This window comes from Oryza brachyantha, chromosome 9 (assembly GCF_000231095.2).
Source record: "Oryza brachyantha chromosome 9, ObraRS2, whole genome shotgun sequence".
In the NCBI taxonomy this organism is placed as follows: Eukaryota; Viridiplantae; Streptophyta; class Magnoliopsida; order Poales; family Poaceae; genus Oryza; species Oryza brachyantha.
This window is the reverse complement of record NC_023171.2, coordinates 5232089-5254777: the sequence shown is the minus strand read 5'-3', so window position 1 is coordinate 5254777 and position 22689 is coordinate 5232089. Positions and strand designations below refer to the sequence as shown.

The 22689-nt window shown below is 36.9% G+C and overlaps 1 protein-coding gene across 1 annotated transcript; it reads left to right on the top strand.

Annotated features, from left to right (window-relative positions):
• Positions 1 to 18210: 18210 nt before the first annotated feature.
• LOC107304881 (ycf20-like protein) lies at positions 18211 to 21331 on the top strand. Its single transcript, XM_040527918.1, has 2 exons — positions 18211 to 18407; positions 20599 to 21331. Exons 1-2 carry the CDS (start codon positions 18280 to 18282, stop codon positions 21038 to 21040), a joined length of 570 nt encoding a protein of 189 aa, XP_040383852.1. The 5' UTR covers positions 18211 to 18279; the 3' UTR covers positions 21041 to 21331.
• Positions 21332 to 22689: the final 1358 nt, after the last annotated feature.

Sequence of the window (22689 nt, the reverse complement as noted above, 5' to 3'; positions counted from 1 at the left end):
ACGGATGCCTAACTTTACATTAAGGGTGGTGGCTATATGATAAAAATAGTTAAAATATAAATAAAAAATTTCTACACTGAGTTGTTGGGAGCCCACGTTCTATATAGCTCTGCATCTTAGCCATAAGTACTTAGCGGCCTCTACTTACCTAATTGTGTTATTCCAGGGCGAGCATAGTCCTATTGAGATTATAAAGCATTATATATGCCCATTGAAAGGTTCAGCTTGATTAAACTCATTATGTTTTATAAGAGTATTATGTTTAATTATTTTCATTGAGTGGAAAAAACGCTGAGTACATTTGTGAAGCAGATATCATCCAACATGAAATACCGGAAATTTGTTTTATGGATGGTAGCCTCTCATGATAGTTTGTTGGATGGGGAATGCAAGAACCATAGGAAAAAAATAAAGAAACATTTTTCGGCTCTGGGTTATTAAGAGATAGAGCGAGGTGCTTTTATGTAACTTTCTACTCACAGTGGTGGGAGGGAAGTAGACGACAAATCTCACCGTCAATTGTAATAGGAAAATTAGACCTTTCTATGACGCATCAAAAGTTTTTTTTTTAATTTGTATTCTATAGCCACCTGTAGCAGCGGAGGCATCACTTGGCCGACCTTTACTGTGTCACGCCGTCGCCGCTTTGCTCTTGTGACTCTCCCTGCCTAATCACTGCCCTCCAAATACTCTCTAGAGGATCATTGGAAGCAGCATGAAACAACATGGAGACCCTGTCTCCCTAGTGTTCAAATATTTGCAAATTTTAATTCCATCAATTAAATCTGATTATTGCCGTTAGATGATAATCTGAAGGCATGCACACAACTTAAAAACCCCATACACGCCCTCTCCCCTAGCTCCCATGCATTGTATGCGTGTTTGGCAGCAGAAAAAAAATCAAATGTTTGATGAATACAAAAGTGCTGAAACTAAAGTAACAGTGGCCGTGTACACACCTGTTTTAGTACAGTGGCAATAATGCTATGATCTCGAATGGTAAATCGGCACAAACTTTGTTTGCAGATTCTGAATTTCTTTTGCCAAAGACATAAACAAAGGGAACATGTTTGTCTGTTGTCTAATACTTGCATGCAGGATTTTTATACGAAACTCTCGTGTTATGAATCAACAGTTTAGTTAGAACCTTGTTATAAAAATGAATGTTTGGTAACAAGTGCTAGGTGCTTATACTTACATAATATCTGCAATTTCTAACGCTCTGTAACTACAGATGAATGAATTTGCAAATCATATATGTTTGCGGTAAAATTAACCACGTGAGTGACAACTCTCCGCCACACAATTGATTAGGTCCAACTCGAAATCTTTCACGATAATATTGTATCACGTATCTGACAACATTGTACGTGGGGTCAGATGGAGGAGGTAAATTTTTTTTCTTTAATATAGGTTTAATTGATGAAAATAACTAGCAACAAAAAAAAATATCATTTATGTCTTACCCCAGTGTTGTTGTTATAGGCTATTTACCAAATATATACGCACAGACGAAAGAGCGTATGCTCAATGCGGTGATTGTTTGGTTTAAAAGACATATTGTAAATGGAAAATAATTTATCAATAAAAATTTTATATACATATTTTTAGTGATATAAATACAAATGCTGGAAAATAAACTTTGGTGAAAAAAACCCAAACTCAGCTCTTTAGAGCTAAAAGGTTGTATTTTCAATCTTTAGAGAGCAATATCTTGTGTGTCTTCTATTATTTTTTAAAACCGTTTTCACTACAGTTATTGCTCTTGAACAACAATATAAACATATTTTAAGAAGATAAGAGAGGAGAGGGAAGAGCAGCGAGCTATATATTTGTAGCTAGCTATAGCACGGACTCTAAAACGCAATATGTGTATGAGATATGAGACAAGTTAGTATATATTTTATAGGTAACTATTGTATAAATTGGTTATTAGATTGACTATACATGATTTAGAGCTAGTAGTTAGCTATCCTGTTGAGTAGTTGCTGTAATAGGATTTATCGGATTAAAGACTACTTAGTAAATAGTTTTGGGATATTGGTGGTAGCGACACAGGACTTTGATCAAGGAGACCTGCACCAAGTTGGGGGAATGGGTTAAAGGGGTTTTCATGGGTTTGCTGGCCGGAGGATTTGGCTGTGATGCGCATGATGTGAATAAATGTCAGATTCCCACAAACAATAAAAAGTGGAGGATTTTGCAATGGCCTTTTTTTTTATCTCACCCTGAACCTCCAAAATATTAGAACCAGCCGAGCCTTCCTGTCCGAAAAATATGATAGCTATGTTATATCCTATTAACTGTATATATGAGCAGAGCATGTGGCATTACTGCACCCCAAGTAATTGTCATGATATATATATCCACCATGCATTTCAGAAAATCAGTCATGCTGCAATTTATACGCCGAACAACATTCATTTTCTATTGATGAGAAAATGTAATAGGAATGGAGTGCATCAGGAAATAAACATTCATCAGAAGTACTAGTGATCCTGCAACACCATTGCTGAATGCTTGGAATTTGTATTGACCCATTCCTTCCTATTTGGTGCTCCTGATCTCGGCTCCCCTCCATGCGTCGGTCAGCTCGGTACCCCGTAAATTAGATCGTTTCGGGATGGTGATAATTTCGCTGTCTTAGATATCACATACCACTGTATTCCTAAAAAAGAGCATTTCATATATTGGTCGAAAAAAGTGTCAGCTGAGTTGAACTCGATCTGCTTTCCAAAATGTAACAGTGTTTCTCTTCATTGGTCTGAAATAAAAAGCAATGCATTGCAGGAGCAGAGTGCACAAACGAACGCAAAGAAAGGAAGAAAAAGATTAACGAGTATACATATTTTGTGTCCAGTTGCGCCTAGTGTTCTCTCAAATAATATTTGAAGAAATATCTATAGTTTTAAACACTGTAACTAATATTGAAAAAAATTGGAAATTCAAGTTTTATTTGTCAAAACAAACTAATTCAAATTTTATTTATGTGAAAACAAACTAGTTTTCTTCTGATCTATTTTTTCCTGATTATCTTGTATAATTGCATTATAGAACACTAATCATGGGTTATGACAGTGGTTAATTTTGTGGTGGATAAGTTTGGCGGCTTGTGAGGCTTCAAATGTAATCATTGGATTTTCCACATCTGTTCAGTTTTTTTCTTGGCATAACAACATGCATATAGGCAATTGCTAATCTGCTATCCCATTCACAGCCCGGTCGCTGGATATATGATTATCAGGGCAGCTGTCACACTACCGTGCATTTAGTTTTATTGTATTTTGTCTGGTTTTTTTTAATGTAGGTCGTTTACTTTTCGATGTATATTTGACTCTTTGCATATTCCAAAAATTATATAATTACTGATTGTTTTGTTATAATTTACTTCAAGTATGATGTATAGTTTTACATATTTAGATAAAATTTTAAATAAGATAAAGGGTCAAATGTAAAAACAAAAATCTATTAAAAAATCAGAGGGAATATGTTATACCTAAAATTTTACCTTAACGGAGCATATGGAAAACTCAGTTGAGACAGTACAATCAGCTCGACATATCGCATACAGTTCTCGCAATATCAGAAAATCACCACATTTTATCCTCTCAAAATCCCACCGAATTAATATCCTCTTCCACCAGTGACATTAAAGTCACTGGCATATGGATCCGCAGGAGTATCAGACACGCATGTCAACTATCACAATGACAGGGGATATAATTCCAAAACATATATGGAAGATGTGTATGTCTGGATAAATTTTACATGTCCATCACTTAATATCGGGAGTATAGAGAGAAGGTGATGCAAGATTGTTTATGTTCTATTGCTCTCGCTGAATATGTCCAGCCCGTGTTCGTCGGAATAATTAACTTTTTGTCACTCTTAGAAATGACACTAACATATTTGTCACTGGACCCATATGTTATAGACACACGAGGATCCATATGTAATAGATAGTGGGTGGCAAATTTGTTAGTTGCCATTTTTAAAAGTGGCAAAAAGTTAAATGCCCCGTGTTCATCCCTTTCTCCAATTAAACTCCAATTCCCTTTAATTACTGCCAAACATGTTTTAAGAAGAATTTAACTGTTTCCTCTAGGATTATGTTGTTGTGATGACGTTAATCCCGATGTATTCTATATAAACAATTTGAATGTACATCTGTGCCCGTCTAATATTTGAGGACTGCGACTGTGCACTCATCGTTTTCTTTTGTAGAACAGATGGACTCTTTCCATTCCAAAATAAAACTATTTATATCACTTATCATTTATCTAAAACTATATTTATTTCTCCACCCACCTCCTTATATCAACCAATCATAGTCATGTTCTATTTAATTTGTCCACATACATTTAGCCTCATCATCTTTTGTTGTTTCGTATAAAAAGCCAAATGACATGTGTGAATGTTTGCGAGTAAAATTTGGCTAAAAAAACCCTAAAATCATCTCTAAATTTAAGGTTAACAATCAAATTTTAGACGATAAACATAAGCAACAAAAACCCATCTTTTTTCTTCTGTTTATGCATATAAGCCAAAATTTGAATTTTCAACCTTAAATGCAGTTGATTTTTGGATTTTTTATCGTAGTTTATTTTTCAGGCTTAGGTTTTATATCACTAAGAACATGCATATAAAAGTTTTATCCTAACTTATTTTATTTGCAAATATACAATTTGATTTTTCTCTTAAAAAGTTAACGATCACCCCTTGGTTTACTCCAAAAATACTCGATATTTTACGGGTGAATATCTAAATTGTTCCTTCAAGTCTCACTTAATGCTAAGTTTGGTCCTTGGCATTTCAATCGATCCATTTTGATCTTATAAGTTTTAATTTTAGCTAAGAATCATCCTTGAACACACTTAGAAAGCACATATTTAGATATAATCAACAACTTTCATGATAGATGACTCTTATACCCCTCATTCACATATGTACGGTAAAGGGAAAGTTAGTATGTTATTTACGCAGTAAAACAATATGAGAGATCCCATGTATACCCAACTTTCTATCAGACATATATGATTACTTCCAATATATCAAGCATACATCCAATACTTATATGATTAAATTTTTGTTAAGTTTTGTGCATAATGAATTTTTTACAGCCAATGCACCATAATTTATGTTAAAATGAACACACTTATCTACTTTCAAGGCATGCAGTAAAGCTCAAACCATCATGTGCAAATGGAAGTATTTATACTATGCTATTTATTTATCTTTTTCCTCTTTTATAGTGTATGCAACTTAAGGGTGAAAGGGACATTTTCTAATACAAATGTCGAGTGTGATTAGCTATGTAGCATGTCATGTGGGTCTAAATACAACTTTAAGCCAAAACAAATATGCTGGGACAAGTATGGACAAAATAAAATGTAAAGGACTAAATATAGCATTTGGTGAAACTTGAGGGACTAGATAAGAGATTCACCCATGTTTTATTTTTTTTTGTTTTACATTTTTCATCTATGTTAAGGCCAAGGAAAGGCCATGTTCATGCGATTACACTACTACTTTAGCATATAAAGTGATAATGGATCAAGACCCTTGAGTCCTTTCACAACCCTACTAGAATCTTAAATTTTTAGCTTAAAACCCTATAAAGTTTTAGTCTTCCCCATTTTGAATATCAACCCATAAGTTTTGTATAGAAAAATATGGACTTATTACCACCCCTAAGCATATGTGGTTGAAGGTGCAATCGAGGTGAAAAATAATAAGAGGCAACCTGGGACGCCTCACTCCTAGGCTGCCAGCAAATTTTCACCCAGCTTGAAAAGAATAAGATGAACAGAGGATTCCTGAAAGCAGGTCGAGTGCAGAAAACGAGATATGTCATTTTTAATGTATTTGGTGTAGATCGTGGATATGCTACATTAAACCCCAATTTCAATTTATAGTTTAACCATTGCCAAATTCATAGGAAAATAAGGTAAATAAATTGTTTAGATTGGTTCTGCTATCATTAAAGAGCATCGTAAAACACTTATTTTTAGGTCTACCTAGCTCACCATGTTGTAACACAATAAGGATCTCCAAAAAGATTATGTTTGATTTCATACCAAAACCATCAGGGTCAGGGGCTGTATTGATCTTAGCTCCTGTAATAACATAATCCAGCTCTTGAATAGAGAAAAACCATAACATTATTAGCTTTATCTAGCTAAAAAAAAGGGCAAACTTTTAGCCCAAATCAAGGGGTTAAGACTGATGGAAGCACAAAGTTCAGCTCTGAACAGAGCTTTATACAAACTAACAATATGTGCAGTCAGTTCTTCCTGTGTCTGGTGATAATAGTATCATTGGTCTCAAGGGAAAAGATAGGGCATTTCATTTTCCTTCCATTGGCTACCCCATGGAAGAAAGAGGCGTTTCTATAACGTTGGAGAATCCATATTGCTCCCTACGTCTCTTCATCCAAGAAATTTCCTCCATTTCATTAATTAGTTGCAGTGCTCGTTCTATCTCATAACTATCTCTCTCTTCATTGTTCTGGAAAGAAGGGTTGGCAACATCAGCATGTTTCCTCAAAACAAATTAATCGAGTTGTTCTTTCAAAAGCTGTTTGGATTGTTTTTTAGAGATCCTGTTAGTTACCCTGGAAGAGGCTGGAATGATCTGAACCAAATATCAATAGGAATTATCTCAAAGTTGCTTAACTAAGAGTGTATCCAACACTACTTGGACAGAACATCTGCCATTCCTATACATCTCTCTCACTCCCACTTTGGCAAAAAAACTACTCTATGTGTATTGTAATATATGACATTGTCGACTTTTTTTATACGTTTATCTATTTGTTTTATTCAAAAGTGTTATGTAATTACTATCTATTTTGTTATGATTGGATTTATTACCAAATATATTTTAACTATAGCTTATAAATTTTTACATTTACAACAAGTAATTAAATAAGACGAATAATCATACGTGTGACAAAAGTCAACATCGTCATCTATTAAAATTAGGAGGGAGTACTGAACAAATCCTTCATCCTTACAACCATATCTGAGCTGAAATCACCCCAGTAATGCTTGCCCGTGTGCATAGTGACATATATATACGTGTACGTAGTCCCATAGCCATTCTTTTCGTATATATCATATTTGTCCACACTTTATAATTAAGCTTTTTTTCATTGTTTTGACTAAAGTGCATGCATCAATCTACCACTAGCTAGCTCCTTAATTAAGAAAATTCATGAATCAGTCCTTTTCAAAGTTACCCCGTTAGCATTTCTAACTTCAAAAAAAAAAGTACTGAACTGTTTGTTTTGGTGGTTCAGACGCAATCAGGCGTGAAGCTAGCTTCAAGGGTTGTGAGTCGTCACCATCAGAAAAAGGTTATAAGCTCTTATTTTTTTCTCAACGCTCGATAGATACAGTTTTGCACCAGACAAAGATTCGAATTTTCTTTAACAGCAACACATCCTTATATTGCCTTCACGTTCATGTTTGTTTATGATGTTTTTTATTGCCAATACTATTTTCCAATATTTTGAAGTTCCTATATATATATACATATACATATATATATATACATATATATATATATATACATGTATATCTTTTTCATCGAAATACAAATGGCATGTGTGTCGTGGATAGTCTTAGAATTAATTTAGCGAAGGAGTGCACACTGGGTTAAGAAGAAATTAAAATTTGTGGATGGATTTTTTTTTAAGTTGATGCTCATCATGCAAGCAATGAATAGTAATGTGGTACTGTAGCAACTGGTACCGTAGCACGATGGATAGGATAGGATTAAGAGATAAAGTTAGATTAGATCAAGTTAGTTAGTTGTCTAGGGATTAAGTCTCACCATCTATATGAGGATGAGATTGTATCGTCATTCTAATGAAGCAATGAATCAGAGTTAGTGTTTCTCAATCTAAGTCCCCTTCTCATCACCTAGCAGCCGTCGCTGCCCGGCTATCCTCCCGGTGGTGTTTACCTCCTATGAATCCTAACCCATAACATGTACACATAAATATATGGAGATATAATAGCTAAATAAAAATATATCAATATATATATATATATGTTCTAACTCACAATGAAGCTACTACACGCACATACATTCGAAAACTAACATTATATTGATTGAAAGCACGACAAACAACCAAATAGTTTATCAACATAGCTAGTTTCTCTCGATCGAGCACCAGCTAGTTAATTAGATCAAACATATTTCATGAACATAATGATCAATAAATGTAACGCAGCTAGCACGCATAGTACTATGCCAGGAATATATTATTTCAGAGATCAGCTAGGATGGTCGCCGGCGGCATGCATGCAAGCTAGTGATCACTAATGACCGACGCCGACGCTTGGCGTCGACCAAAGTGCTCGGCTGCGCCCGGCGGCGGCGCCGCCGCCTGTCGCCGCCGGCGCCGACGGTGGAGGAGGAGTAGTAGTAGTAGTAGTACCGCTGCTTCTGCCTACATACTGATGATCATCGTTTGGCACAGCCCTGGCATGTGATGGTGATGGAGAGACCACAAGGACGAGCATGAACACGACCACAATCACACGCGAACAACCACCCATGTTATAATTTGATGATGTGGCTGTATTACAATATCTCTATCTATGTGGGCTATGTAGGTATGGTCTTAGTTTAGTTTAGGATTTATAGTGTCTTGAACTTGAGCATATTTATAGGTTGAAGAGGAAGAGAGTGTTGTGTGAGTCAGGCTAGGATGCCAAGAATGAAGTCGACCGACTTGCAGCTGTCACTGGTCTCCATCACATTTCCCCTAATTGGAGGGACAAGATGTTGGAACTGGAACGAGTCAGTATCGATCGGTTATATTGACTACTGTTTTTTGGGATTGGATTGAGCTGCATATATGCATGATCAGTTTGTAAGTCTTGAGGTCAGCTGTTTATGTGCAAATTGTACCAACATTTGGTACAATTTAATTAGAGAAAACAATCTATGGTTAATCTACGGTTTTAGTGGTGGCTCTTGTTGGGATATGAGTAGGCTACAATAGCTATAAATAAAATTTCTACGGCGTCAACCAGGTTATATATCTTGCAAGTAAAAAGAGATTATAGAATATTGTTACCACTCGACACGTAGGGTAGCATAATTAAAATTGGGTTAGCTAAACCCGATAAGGAGCGCGTAGATGTAGAGAAAGTAGTTGATCCGATATTCTCCTCCATGTGGAAGAGTTTGCTCCTTACGCGAACTTCTCCTCGTGTTCCTACGCCGATCATTGCCGCAACATAGTAGCACCTCTACTGGTATCCAGACATCCAAAGATAGATAGAACACCGTTCATAGTCGTGCTAGCTCCTGTACGTGGATAGAAGTTTGCTCATGGGGAAAATGCACCAAGAGTTTAGGTGTTTCGGATGTTATATCTCCCTCAGCTCCTCGCCCCCCATATATATATATATATATATATATTTCCTGACTCGACTCAAAGGCCACATTTTTGGTCCATTTATTAATAGTTGTCTCTAGCAAGTCATGTTGAGACACTAACTATATATGAAGATGGCTTCCGTTGAATCTATAGTATTTTAATATTCGAGTTCTTTTACCATATGATATTGATTAACCATAGGCGAGGCATGTGGCATTCGTTCAATACATTAATCATTCACTTGATCCTTGATCCTACGGTAGATTACTTATCTCGTGAATGGATCTTTAATCACTGCATGACCATATACTTCTTTAATCTATTATATTGATAGGCCCATATGATATCCCCCCATGAACTAGGAGGAACAAAATCTCATCTTGATTATATCTACATATCACTACATATTTCATAGCAAATCTAAAGACTACCTTTATAACTACCCATTCACGATATAGTGTTTGGCAGTCCCTAAGTACACCATTGCACATATTGAGAACCATTTGAGACCAGGTAGATCTAGATAATCAACATCATCACCATTTGAGACCAGCTGATGACACGGTGTTCCATATAGATCTGTCGAACAACATGTGTCAATATTATTGATTTGGTATTTTCACAGCATGATCCATAAGACATTATAATCAATCAATACATATGTTAATATTGGAGTCATATTGGTTTCATATATATGATGTGATTAAGGACCATTTAAAAATAGTAACGTAACACATAAAGAGTCTCATAAACGAGTCACATACTCATTTATCAACAAGTTATCTAATTTAAGAAATGGTATAACAGTTTATTTAATATATATATATATAAACATAGTAAGTGATATAATCATATCTACGATTATCTCCAGAACATATCACTAGCACATCTACTAGATATATTGGAGATTTGTGCATTGACTTGTAATTCCTTCTGTTGATCTAGACATTAAGCAGTTCATTGCACAGTAGCTAGGATGCAATGTGCGCGTTTGTCAAAATAACTAGTAAAAAAAATATCATCAATTCAAAAATCTAGTTGGTTAAATAAGTAAATCATCAACATTAGTGGTATCGTACTCAACAGTACGTAGGCATTGGAACGGTTCAACAATAGTGCTATCATATTCATTCGCAGTACTTATTTCATTTGAAATGTTCAAACACAGTAATATCACATTGATTTGCAGTAGTTAACATTTTTCTTGGCTCAACCCTGCTGGCACGCAGTCACTACTCACGGTCCCCATCAGCCATGCAAAATAGTACGCATAAATTAATTAATGTAAGCTGCGCACTCGCAGATACAAAAATCAAAGTAGACAATTTATCTTTTCTAATTCGATAAGCTCGACCTAGCTTATCATCTTAATTAATATTGATAAATATTCTATTGTAACAGGTGTCATCACTTATGTTGACAAGCTAGAACACTTCTAATATAGATTTTAGACCACCATGAACATTATTTTCATGTCCGTAATATTTGAGACTTATTTTGTGCATCTCTGTGTGAGTTTGGGAAAAAAAGAAAACGAGTACTCCCCCTGTTCCAAAACATTTTCATGCTTGTGCCCTCTCGTTTGTCCCAAAATCTGTCCCTTTTTGATAAGATAAATAACAATTGCATTAAAATTTGATAAAGTAAATAATATTCTACTCTTTCTAATTTGTATTTGTATGTGCAGTATGGATGAAAAATAAAATTATTTGTATGTCCTGAAATTTTGCTTTTTAATTCTAGAGTTCAATTTAAACCCAGATATCAAATCAGCCATTATTAGTTACTACATCCATCCCATAATTACTTCATTTTTCATTTTTCCGTGTCCAACGTTTGACCATTCGTCTTATTTAAAAAATTTATAAAAAATTTTAAAAAATTAGTTACGTATAAAGTAATATTTATGTTTTATCATCTAGGAACAATAAAAATATTAATCTAAAAAAATTTTAAGTAAGACGAAGAGTCGAAATATTGTATCAAGAAACTTAAAAAATAGAGTTATTACATGGCGGAGGTAACCGTTGATACGTGTGCAAAGCAACAAGATTCTAGGCGCGTGTGCCTACCGCGTGTAGGTGATTATTTTCTTTTTTTTTTACCACCCTTAATTTATTTTCGGATTAATTTGTCTCCCCTTTTTAGCACTGCCCCATCGCCCAATCATCAAACGGCAAAACTGCCGGCTTGAGAATCATATACGTACACATTGTATTGAAGCAAAATACAAATAATTTGTTAAACAGAGAAAAAATATTGGAATTAATAGTATAATTAATTAAGTTCATCGAATTCATATGATCGTTTGTCATTCCAAGCGTCCTTAGTTATAGGTTTCCTCCAGAGTTATTAAGCTAATTGCACAGATTCATTTATCATGTCTCCAATACATGCATGCATTTGACCTATCATGTACTGTTAAAATAGTCCTTGTCGGCTGGTTATTACCGCTAGCTCGTACTCTCTTCAATTTTTATTTGACACGAGTCTTTGGTGATTTCATATTTAAAAAAATATTTAATTCATTATTAAAGGAACTTTATAATTTTTTATATGTGCACAAAATTATAAATATGACGAACAGATAAACATAAATCTAAAAATCAACGTAAAATAAAAAACAAAATGAGTACCATATATACGTGTTGTCTCCTACATCTGTAGCTTGGTAGTAAAGCTTCGACACAAAATTTTAAGAGTTTAAGTATAAGAAATACCATTAAGTGCGAGTTCTACTAAATACCATAATACAAATAATTTTATCTGGGAAATGCCTTCGCCGTTAAGCCTTCCGTCCATTTCTACCATTAAATATATTGTTCATACTATAGCACTTAACAGAGAAATATTAACGAAACCCTAACGGTGATAGTATTTCTTAGACAAATTCTTTGTACGATGACATTTCGTAGAACTCGCGCTCGTCGATGACATTTCTTATAATTAAGTGCTTGTCAATGATAATTGTTAGATTTCTCATATTTTAATGCTAATAGAAATACACAACTAACTACCATATGTGTGCTGACCAGCCAGTTGTCTGTTTTGTTTGTTTTGTATTATAAAACTTTTTGGTCTTATTTTATATTTATATATTTATGGACATTAATAAAGCTAGACACAAATATAAAATATATACGTTAATACATATATGAATTTAGATAAATACAGAAAGTTTTAATAATATGGAACAGAGAAGCCAGTAACCGTGCTGCCATGAAAGCTGGACCAAGTTTTGCTCAGAAATTTCAAAGTTGTGTATAAATGTTCATTCAATATAGTGTACATAATTTCAATTCCTATTAATTCCCTTGCTCATACAAAGTCTTTGGCACTTTAAGAAAAGATGGTATGGTGGTGACGCCTACCCTGCGATGACTGCTATCTGATGGTCTTTGTTTTTTCCCTAGTTTAGTCTGCATATGAAGAATTTGCCTCGTGCTTAAGGTAATGTGTTCTAGCTTATTTCTCGGAAACTAAAAGCTAAGCTACTTGTATTCACGAACTTATTACAATGCTCAGCAAGTCAATATGTCACACTTAGCTAGTTCACCATATCCTGGGGTTGTCTATTTGTCAATTGACTGATTTTTTTTCCTTATATATCAATCACTTTATTTCAAGACTAGGTCAATATCAAATTACTTATGTTTGTTCTTCTCTTCGTAAGACGAGCAATAACACCGTCATGTTTTCGCTTCTGCTTATCTTAAAACCAAAATTTAAATTTTCAATCTTAAATTTAAATTTGGCGTTGATTTTGAGGTTTCTTTATCGTAATTTACTTTAGGTCGCTAAGAACAGGTATATAAAATTTAAATTATTTACAAATGTGCCGTTTAGTCTTTTTCTTACTTAAGAGCCAAATGATCACCCCCTAATATTGTTCTCAGATGGTTATAAAACATTCCATGATTTATGTAAGCATAAAAGTCCATCTAATTCATTGAAATTTAATAGAAAATAAATAAAAAAATAAAAGTTCCAGCTCATCTGTACTAAACTTGCACTTTTTATAGTGTGCGAGTTTGGTGGACAACTTGTGCAAGTTTGGTTTACATGTTGTGCAAGTATATGTAACGTACTATTGGTTAAGAAAAAAGACACGCGATTGATAAATAACAAAACTGAAATACCAAAACAATCGGTTTAAACTGCGTTTCACCAAGCTAGCATATTGATCGCAGGGACTGCTGGAGGCAGTCAAGAAAGGGTGCAAAGGAATAATCATCCCCATCTTTTCGTTCTTTTGTTATACTTATAAACCATAATTTACATTTCAAACCTTAAATTTAAAATTGATTTTCAAAATTTTTTTACCAAACGTATTTTTATGTCTTAACTTTGATAAAAATAAGTATATAGAAGCCAAACAATCACTCCCCATATGGTAGAGTAATATACATTCAATTGTCAGACGATCTCTATAATAATTTGTTATAGCTATTTATAATGAAGTCGGAACAAAAAATAGTATCTACTCCCTCCGTCCTAGATTATAGGGGATTTTGATTTTTTATTTACAATATTTGACTACTCATCTTATTAAAAAATTGAAAGTATTATTTATTTTGTTTATTATTTTCTTTATTATTAAAAGTAGTTTAAGTATTACTTATAACTTTTTATATTTGCACTAACTTTTTGAATGAGACGAATTGTTAAAAATTACAAGTGAATAATCATAATCCCATATATTATGGGACAGAGGTAGCAACAGATATCATGCCGTCGCAGTCTAGCCCCTGCAGGTGGCTGAGAGTTCGCTGTCCCTATCTGTCATAATTAAACTATTTAGGCTCGCTGGATTCTGAAAGACCAAAGCAAAGTTGGACACGTACACTACTACAGAATCTAGCAAATTTGACGGGTCATCCGTAACGGAACCTAATAGCCCGTCACACTCACACTCATCTGTGACGGGTCAAAATAAGACCCGTTGTAGATGACTCTATTCGGTTTGCCCCGTCACTGATGACATATCATCCGTGTCGAGCCAAAATTTACGCCCGACATGACTTATCCGTGAGGACTAAAATCAGTGCCCATCACCTATGACACTTATCCGTGAAAGGCCAAAATAAAGGCCAGTCATGGATGAGTTATCTGTGACGGGCCATAACTATGGCCCATCAAAGATGAAATGAGCCATCCGTGAAGAGACAAAATTAGTGTCCGTCACAGATGAGTCATCCATGACCGTCAAAGATGTGACATGAGTGGGCAGCGGCTGTTTCTCTCCTCACCACTTCAAAATTTTTATCTTTCCTCCTCCTCTCTCTCCTCGCGTGATATTTTCCCTTCTCATCACTGTTTCTCCCTCTCTCGGCACCGAGCACGAGTGGACGGCGACGACAACAAGTGGGCGACGACGACGACGATGTGGGTGGTGGCGGTGACGCCGACCAAGATGACGACGACAACGACAAGTGGGCTGCGACGCAGGCCTTGTCCCGCCCTGATCCGGTGGTAGAGGGCCTTGCCCCCATCTCCTCCACCTCCGCCGGCCCGCCCCCCGTCTCCTCCACTTCCGCCCCGGCGCCGTCGACCCTTCTCCCTCCTGCGTGGCGCGATCAGCGCCGTCTCTCCCGTCCGCCGCCCCGACACCATCTCCCCTTAGCGACGCCAGCCCTCTCCCTCCCGTGTGACGCATCCGTGTGATGGGTTGGAAAGCATTTCATGTATCCTTGGAGTGTGCACTTCAATCACAACCAAATATTGTATGCTTCAAAATATCGTAAAATCTAACATATGTGCAAAGTTGTTTTTTATAACATGTGTGCAAGGTTGTGTTTAGCATCGCTTTTTCCTTTGCTTCAGGTTTAACTAACAATGAATTAGCCTTGTAATTTTAGTGTCGAGCATGTGCCTTAGGGAATAGCTGAGAGTTGGTTTGATTAAAGTCTTAACTAGATGGAGTAAGCTGATAGACATGATGGTATGTTAAATGTTACTCAAACCAATGAAAATCAAACCAATCTTTTCATGTTGCAACTTATTTGTTGTTTAGGTGCTGGAGTGCCTCACTAATAGTGGCTTAATTTGTTATTAGGTTTGAATCTGAGATGATATGAGAAATTAGATTAAAGTATGGATGAATATATATGTGTCGGGGGTTCTGGGAATATATAATATATATTGCTTCATTCATTTTTTTTGGCATAGCTAGCAACATCGTGAGGCCAAAAAATAAATAAACTTTTTTTGTTTTATATTTCAGTATCCGTGAAGGGCCGTAATAAGCGTGACTCATCGTGACGGGCCATAATTTAGCCCATAAAAGATAAGTTTTAGTCGTTTTTTAATGTATTTAATCATCCGTGAAGGGCTCTCATCCGTGACGGGCTATGAGCATCTCGGTGACGGGTTTTACTTTTGGCCCGTTAAAGATGATGCCCATCAGTGACGGACTTTGGCCCGTTAATGATGAATTTTTCTTATCAGTGATCACTCATTACTAACCAGATCATTGTCCATTATAAATATGGGTTTAGGTCCGTTAGAGATGACCGGTTTTAAAGCAGTGACATATAAATACAGTACATGCATACACATATATATACATAGTTATTCTATAATACACCATACTACACTCAGGGTGTACGTACGTACGGCTAAAACAACCCTCCACCGTACCCCATATTATAAATTATCTAGAGTAAATTATTTATTAAAAGAAAGTCGCATATAATTTGCTTGCTAATAAAAAACGAAGAGCGACCACATATAATGTAATTTTTTTTGCTTCTAAATTTGCATATAGACAGATAGATAAATAATAGATAGAATGAGGCCCGTTCGTTTTCCTCTCTTCCTAAATTAGATTCCCTCGTTTTTTGTAAAAAATTCTGTAGAAAAGTTGCTTTTAAAAAATCTTATTAACCTAATTTTAAATTTTTATAACTAATAATTAATTAATCATATACTATTTACTTACTTCATAATGTAAGTACATATTCATCAATCAATAAATTTAAGTAAAATCAAACAATATTATAATATTAAACAGAGACGGAGGCAGTATTAGTATGTTTTTCGGCCGGTTAAGCAACGTAGAACAGAACGCAGCCTAACTCGGTACCACTATTCATGATTGTGAAATATAAGGGTTGTTTGGTTGGTACCATCACTTGCCTAAGCTTGCCACATCTTAAGTTAGCTAAATTTAACCATGTTAGGTATGTGTTTGGTTTGTGCCATACTTGTGACAAGATTCCCTTTTCAATATATAGGACCCACATATCAATGACACGATAAAGTGTGGCAAACTTATCATATGTTAGCTAAAGTGTGGCTTTATTTTGTTAGCCAAACCTTAGTCAACTTAGCTAAAATATTGTGGCAATCTTAGTCAAATTGAGTATGTCAACCAAACACCCCTATAGTTACCATGGGCGCCTCCACAACACCTGTTTCGATTACATCCACACTAACATTTGATTCCCCACATGTGTATGGCAGTAACTTTATTACTTGTAATGACGTACTCTCTCTGTCAAGAAAAACCAATTCTTCGGTTTCCAGGTCCAACGTTTGACCATCCGTCTTATTTGAAAATTTTTTAGGAAATTAAAAAAACTAGTCACACGTAAAGTACTATTTATGATTTATTATCTAATAAAAACAAAAATATCAATCACAAAAAAAATGAATAAGACGGAGAGTCAAATATTATAGTTAAAAAGTGAAAAATTGATTTATTTTGTGACGGAGGAGGGAGAGTACGTCGTGATGATCTGGTCCTTGCCATAATACACGTACAGTAGTAATTTAATTATTTGCTTGAGTTGTCCGCGTTGGGTGCACGTAGCTGAGTCCCTTACCCCAACACCCGCTAGCTTGCCCTATGTGTAGGCCTTTAATTTGTGACTAAGTAATTATGTTACGCTTCTGAAACAAATTAAACCCACTCGCACTATGCCTTCCTTTTTGTGAGTAATCATATAGTATTGCGTAGTTATGTTACTGATATGCTCTTGGTAGCTCAGCCTTATCATAATTTGTGATGAAACGAGAGTTCTTTTTTAGAATTAGTTTTCTTGATGGTTTATTTAAAAAAATACTTTGCATGGAAAAGCTAAAATGTAGAAATTTCAGATTATTCATGTTGGACAATTCACGGAGCATCTTTGTGTTCTTTTAAAGATTTTTGATGAAAGATTATCTGATTTTTTGATAGCTATCTAATGGTGTAAACGATAAAATTAGCTACTAAAAAGTTAAAAAAATCTATGTAGAAAGATAAGATGATAAACTTATATATACAAATATTTTTAAAAAATACACCGTTTATTAGTTCGCAAAGCGTGCGTTTAACCGCCGAGAAAAAAATCTGAACAAATATTGCATAAAGAAAGCAGAGTGGTAGACTAGAAGTAGTTGGGCTTAGTCTGGTCCTATTTTAGGGCTTGTTTAGTTCGCAGAATTATAGTTATAGGAGACGTAAAGAATTGAGATGTCGTGGCAACTTCATTCCAAAGTAAATTTTTATGAGGCCTCACCTCATAGCAAGAATCTTTTAGAGTTAACTCACCACAACACAATCCTAACGAATGACTAGGATCCAATCCTATGTAAGGAAGGGTATTTACATTGAAAAATCCAAGGTTCCAGTTCGTACAAAATTCGTTTGGAAATCGTTTGAACCGAAGAAACCCTTAGTGTTAACAGGGGTGAGATAGAGAAACCCATGTTAGCCCATCTTTCGGCCATAATCTTCAGCCCGGTAACATTCTGGGCCCAACTTTCGGCCCAACAGGGGCACCCATATCCACACCACTACGGCCGGACACGACAGCTCATTCCCTCACATCGCCGTCACGCCGTCGCCGCCGGCGCGTTAGCTCCGGCCTGAGCGCAGCGGTGCACCCCACACCCCCATGCCGCTGCGGCGCGGGGCCCGTCCTCTGTGCGCCCCGCGGGCGGCCGCCGGTGCCTTCTGCCGCGGCGCGCTCCCCCGCCGGACCTGCCTGCTGCGGCCGGCCGCAGCCGACGGAGCCGGCCTCAGGTTAGCTCCCGACTCCCGCTGCCCCCACCGTCTCGTACCATGTCCGTAGCTTCAACTGGCTGTATGAACCAATTAGGGATTTCGTTCCGGTTGGACTAGTTCGGAACTAGATGAACACCGGAGATTGGGGCTTGGGGGGGTTGGGGGAGGGGGGGGGGGTCAAATTCGTTCAGAACTAGAGGAACATCATAAGTTGGGAGTCTGGGTGTCAATTTTTACTGTCACTCACCTTGAATGTGTAACTCCTTTAGAGACTGTTTAGATTGAAGTATCAAGGAAATGTGGGGAATGTTGGAGGAGCAGCGGCTTTAACTTCTCCAATTAGTTCTACATGGTGATACAAGCTCCGACAATTCCATGGCACTCGGCTGATACATAGATCAAGCTTTTAATGTTTATGATTAGTTCATGCCACATGAACTATTTCGCACCACATATCCGCACCTTTTAGTATACGACACCTAATTCCCATGACTTTGGACTTTCAAGATTTACCACCGGGGACGTGTTTCGGGCCACTCCGCCGATCCGACAGCGAAGTCTGGTGATGTTTGTCTAGAGCCACCATGTCGCCGTGCATCCCTTCACCGCTCGCCTTTGCCTCCCTCTCCGGCATCCATTCTTCTCCCACGCCCTCATGCCAAACTCCCCATCTCCAACACTACCTCTCCGCTTCCCTTCTGTTATGAATAGAACTTGTATTCATGAGAGGGCAAAGGCCCATATATAAATCTAACACCTTCAACGTTGCTGTGCTCGGCGCTGACCTTCTGGGAGTTGCCGGCGGCGACGACATTACCACCACCTTCAGCCACCTCTCCTCACTCCTGTCGTCGTCATCACTGCATGGGTCTGCAGGAGCAAGGTGCTGCAAGATGGCATCGGAGATCACGTACTAGGGTGGTGTGGCCTCGGGCTCCGCCCCCGATGGCAGGGAGTACTCCCTCAAGCTCTCCAAGCTGCTCTCATGGATCTTCCACACTTCCCACTACACTGTTGGCGTCTTCATCAAAGTTCGAGAACGAGGGCAGGCAGCACGACGGTTGATGACCAAGTACATTGCAGCACCTCCGGCAGCATGTCCATGGCGACGGAGGCAACTCACGTCTGGCCTCGCTGGAGTGCAGTGTCTACCATGTGCCCGAAGTCGTCTTCAGCCATGTCAGGCTTGCTCTTTGGGCTGGAGATGACACCCCTAGACGTTGTGGGGTGGAGCTAGCCACGGTCAAGTCCACTGGTGACCCCGGCGTTGTCGAGTTCATCAAGCTTGCTGATGCAAGCATACCCCACACACAGTGGTCCTCCTGTGGCTTGTGCTCTCCCCGGTGCTTGCAGCGAATGTTCTTCACAGTGGCAGTGGCGGTGATATGGTGGACGTTGACGGATGGAGTGGCCCGAAATGAAAGAATTCTCGTCCCCAGTGGTAAATCTGGAAAGTGACACAAATTAGGTATCAAATATGGAAATGTGTGCGTATTTGGTGTCGAATAATGAAATTTCTCCATGAACTATGTGCATATTCAACAAGATCATCGATTCAACATATTTCTGCTGACTATTATATTGAAGTTATGAAGTGCATTGGTTAATACAAACCTATGCACTTCAAGAAAGATATTTTAGGCTGACGTAAGTTGGGTAGTTTGACTGTTTATAAGGAATATTATATGGGCTTATCCAAACTAAAAGGATGGAATGAAGGGTAATTACATCACACTGCATGCTGTTAGGAAATGTATTCCTGCAAGTTGTGCTCTTCGAGGTGATATGGATGCAAAATGTAGCCAGTGTATCGCATTTACCTTCTCCAAACAGTACGGTTATTATTGCCACCAGGTTGTGTACAAAATATAGGAATTCAGTAGGTAATCATTATATAAGATGGGTTTATGAAATACAGTAGGTAGTATTACCGATAGTACCCATTTTAGTTTATATCTACTGCATTATTTGCTTAAACCATTTTGAATAAACAACAAAAATAATCCATCTGTCAAAAAGAATATGACACTTTGGATATGAAATGGTCTCCGATGTCTAAATTTGGCTGTCAATTTGTATACATTTGTGGAATTATGTGCTAGTTAGCTTCAAGACGTAAGGTTTGTAAAAATCAATGAAAGATACAAGATTGCTGCAATCAATTTCTTCAAATCTGTAACCTGCAGAAGCTTTGGTATTCACTCTGTAGTTACAAGATGAAAAATTCTAGATGGAAGCCTGTCTTTGCCTTGGAAACAGGTGGACCATCAAACGCTGATAGCCAGGACTTTGAAGACGATGGTGGCTTTCTTGGAAGAACAAGGCTGGGCAGACTCATACAAGCTGCTGCGAGGGAACTACTTCAAAAGCTAAACTCTGCCAGAAGCAACTCTCCCACAAAGATATTCCTTGTGCTCCTTGGCTTCTATACTGCCAATGCGTTGGCAACAATCCTAGGGCAGACCGGTGATTGGGATGTTCTTGTTGCTGGTGTTGTAGTGGCTGCCATTGAGGGAATTGGCATGCTCATGTACAAAAAACCGGTTAGTAGACCTCCTGGGCGATTTCAGTCATTGATTTCAATGGTGAACTATTGGAAAGCCGGCGTATGTCTGGGTCTTTTTGTGGATGCCTTCAAACTGGGAAGCTGAGTTTCCAAATCACCTTCTTATATTGATTCAGAGAGCTGGAAATGACACAAGGAATGAACTCCAAGGCTCCAAGCTGCTCCTGACATGTTGTATGCAGATAGATATGCAGTGAATATTACTTCGGTTATAAAATGTACATATGATGATGTAGTCTTCTATGAACTTCCTGCAGTATTACTCTATGCTGATGTCCATCTGTTGCTATAGACAAATAATGAACCCTGTTATAAGATGACACTGTGGATGGCTATGTTGGCACCAGGCACAGCATTTAATTAGCTTCATCTCTCACTGATTGTTTCCCAAATTGTTTTGCACTTCTTTCTAGCTGGTCTTCCTGTCCAAATAAGGACTGATATCAGTTGCTTCTGTTTTCATTTTGACTACAATAATTTCATTATGATGTATGGTGCTAAACAGAATTTGTATACAATTCCCATCTATGGCTCCTATTGTTTCGCTTCCTGGAGGAAAAAGCTGAATGGTTTATTATGTGCCATGTATAGTATTAAAAAAATAACATAATTCCACCCAATAAATGTAAAATATGTAATTTATCTGTTTAAAGTGCTCTTATATTATAACCGCCATGTATCTCGTATTACAAAATAAAATGATTTCACCACAAATATATGTAAAAAGTATAATTATCCTAATGATGGGCTGATCTTGATCTAGTTAACGTGTTAATGCCGGACGTACCTAACATTGTTAAAAGATATCCTTTAAGTAATTAATATGTGTCCGTAAGGTTAGACATATTCTAAAACGTCTAAACGTTCATCTTAATTTTTAATATTCTATATGAGTTACATCTATATCATTCATCAAGACACGTCTCTAGGATTAGATATATACTAAAACGTCTTAACCTTCATCTTAATCTTACGCTGAGGTCTAAAACGTCTCACACTGTGTCTTTATTTCAGTTATGATTCAAAACAGAGTCACGTTATAAAACATCCTAATCAAGGTGTCTTGTTATGGATGTTATGTTATAATGCTTTTAACATCTAATTAGTTTATACTCCCTCCCATTTTATTAATATGAAGTTGGTTAGTTCAATATCATACATTTATGTAAGGAGGGAGTAGTAAATAACCTAAAAATATTTATATTTTAAACGGAGGTAGAACTTGATTAATCAGTCTTGAGGGCGTGTCTTCCATTGGGAACATCGTTTTCCTTTTGGTGGCTTTGGTAGCGTCAGGGATAGTAAATTTCTTTTTCCAGTTACATGTAAGTTAATTACATCCGTACATATATACCGCTACGGATACACTTCACATATATTTGCAAAGCACACGCTTAAATAGACGGATGCTACTGAGCGGCAATAACTCCTAAACTAATTTAACTAATTCATCTATCCTACTCCTCGGTCAAAAAAACAAATTCTTCGGTTTTTGTGCACAGCGTTTGACCATCCGTCTTATTTGAAAAAATTTTTAGAAAATTAAAAAAAAATTAGTCACACGTAAAGTACTATTTATGATTTATCATCTAATAAAAACAAAAATATCAATCGCAAAAAAAATTTGAATAAGACGAAGTGTCAAAGATTATAGGTAAAAAGTGAAAAATTGGTTTATTTTGGGACGGAGGAAGTATAGCGCATCAGTACAAAATCTATCCTATAGTGCACCAA

Coding starts and splice junctions, on each gene's coding strand:
- LOC107304881 (XM_040527918.1), top strand. CDS start 18,280: ATGCCGCTGCGGCGCGGGGCCCGTCCTCTGTGCGCCCCGCGGGCGGCC. Junction 18,408..20,598: donor GCCGACGGAGCCGGCCTCAG/GTTAGCTCCCGA, acceptor TTCACTCTGTAG/TTACAAGATGAAAAATTCTA.